At 43.6% G+C, this 1,681-nt stretch overlaps 1 protein-coding gene across 1 annotated transcript in view; it reads right to left on the reverse strand.

Annotated features, from left to right (window-relative positions):
• The window catches only part of prrc2c (proline-rich coiled-coil 2C), a gene marked incomplete in the record, with an annotated part of 90,325 nt that overhangs the window by 18,481 nt on the left and 70,163 nt on the right, over positions 1-1,681 (reverse strand). Inside the window, 4 exon segments of the mRNA XM_014026140.1 lie at positions 740-961; positions 1,040-1,211; positions 1,288-1,389; positions 1,494-1,586. Coding sequence (XP_013881594.1) covers positions 740-961; positions 1,040-1,211; positions 1,288-1,389; positions 1,494-1,586 — 589 coding nt within the window.

Below are 1,681 nucleotides of genomic sequence, written 5' to 3' on the forward strand. Positions count from 1 at the left end.
ACGTTTGACAGAGGGTACTACTGGTATGACTAAAAAATTCAGGGGTACCCTTAGCAAAAAGCAGTATATGCAAGTATCCTTTAAGTATACTAATTTTAAACTTAAAATWAAAAAAGTATACTTCCAGTTTACTTTTTATGCACTTATCTGAGATATACAAGTTTATCTTAAACTATACTTGGCTTGTACTAAAAGTATACTAAAAAAAACCCAAAGTATACTTAGTCTATAGTAATGTTTAAAGTTTTGGCCAAGACAAACTTTAGCAGTACACTTTTCACACAGACTGGTTTATTTGTAGTATATTTCAAGATTAAACTAAAAGTATACATAGATTACTTTCAGTATACTTCTTATACTTTCGTAAACTTGTTGTGGGCCAACTTAGTCCTAGAAGTGTAGTTGTTAGTAAACTGCTAGTATACTTATATCATTGTACATGGTAAATAAAAGTACACTTAGGGACATACACTTGTATAAATTTAGTATACTTAATGACAAGTAGTTAAAATATACTAACATTATAACAGTATACTTAAAGTATATACTTAAAATGTCCCAATTTAGTATGAACGAGTATTAAATCAGTATACTTTCAAGTATACTACAAGTACATGGTGCCTTGTATATTTGATATACTTAAAGCTTATACTCAAGTATACTTATTAAAATGAACTTCAAGTATAGTACTTTTTGCTAAGGGAAGTGTAAAAAGGTTGTGAACCCCAGGCTCAGTTACCTGCTGCAGACTGGGAGACGTACACCTGGGGGGTCTGCTGCTGCTGGGGGAGGAGGGGGGGCACACAGCTGAGCTGAGAGAAGCTGGTGCTGCTGTTGTTGCTGTTAGAGGAGGACAAGCTTCCACCCTGCAGCTGCTGCGGCTTCACTTTGCAGATGTTGGGGGGGTCRGAGGCAGAGGTGGTCTTTGTGCTGAGGGATGATGTCGTGTAGGTGCCAGAACCTGCAGGGAGCAATGATTCGTCTTGATTCCCACAGTGGCAGAAGAGAAACAAAAGTAAGCCGGTCCCTGTGGACTCACCTGACAGAGAGGTGCTGGGGGTCACAGAGGCGACAGGGATCTGAGGCATGGAGGCCGAGGAGAACGACGAGTACGACGACGCACAGGACGTGATGGGGGAGGAAGAGGAGGTGACCGGTGAACTCTTCTCCAAACTCGGCGAGTTCTCCCACGCTTTACGAGCAGACTCCATCTGAGAGGGTGAAACATGGAATGAAGAGGTGTTGGGGGACATGTGAAGGTTTGTGGGGGTCCGGACGCTGCTTTACCTTTAGTGTTAGATCAACAGTAGCAGGAGAGACGGTGCTGAGGCTGGAGCTCTGCTGCAGCGTCTCTCTGTGAGGAAGAGGCAGAGAGTGGGGCAGCGCCACCTGGAAAACAGCCCACAGCACTGTTGTTACACAACTGCACCCACAACAACACAGTCCAGCTGCTTTTAATTCAATGTGTGAGTATTCTGATAGTCTGTGCTCACATTGGCCACTAAACTCTCCTCCATTTTGTTCCCTCCTGTAGGAACACTGTCAGCCAGAGAGGAGGAGGGAGCCGTGTAGTCAGTGACAGACTCCTGAGAGGAGGAAGCAAAATCATTTACTACAAGTGCTTGATGCTTTTTTAAAGAAAGGGCAGTAGGGGAGACCGGGGACGGTAGCAACAAGGGAC

This window comes from Austrofundulus limnaeus, unplaced genomic scaffold (genome assembly GCF_001266775.1).
Source record: "Austrofundulus limnaeus strain Quisiro unplaced genomic scaffold, Austrofundulus_limnaeus-1.0 Scaffold529, whole genome shotgun sequence".
Taxonomy (NCBI): domain Eukaryota; kingdom Metazoa; phylum Chordata; class Actinopteri; order Cyprinodontiformes; family Rivulidae; genus Austrofundulus; species Austrofundulus limnaeus.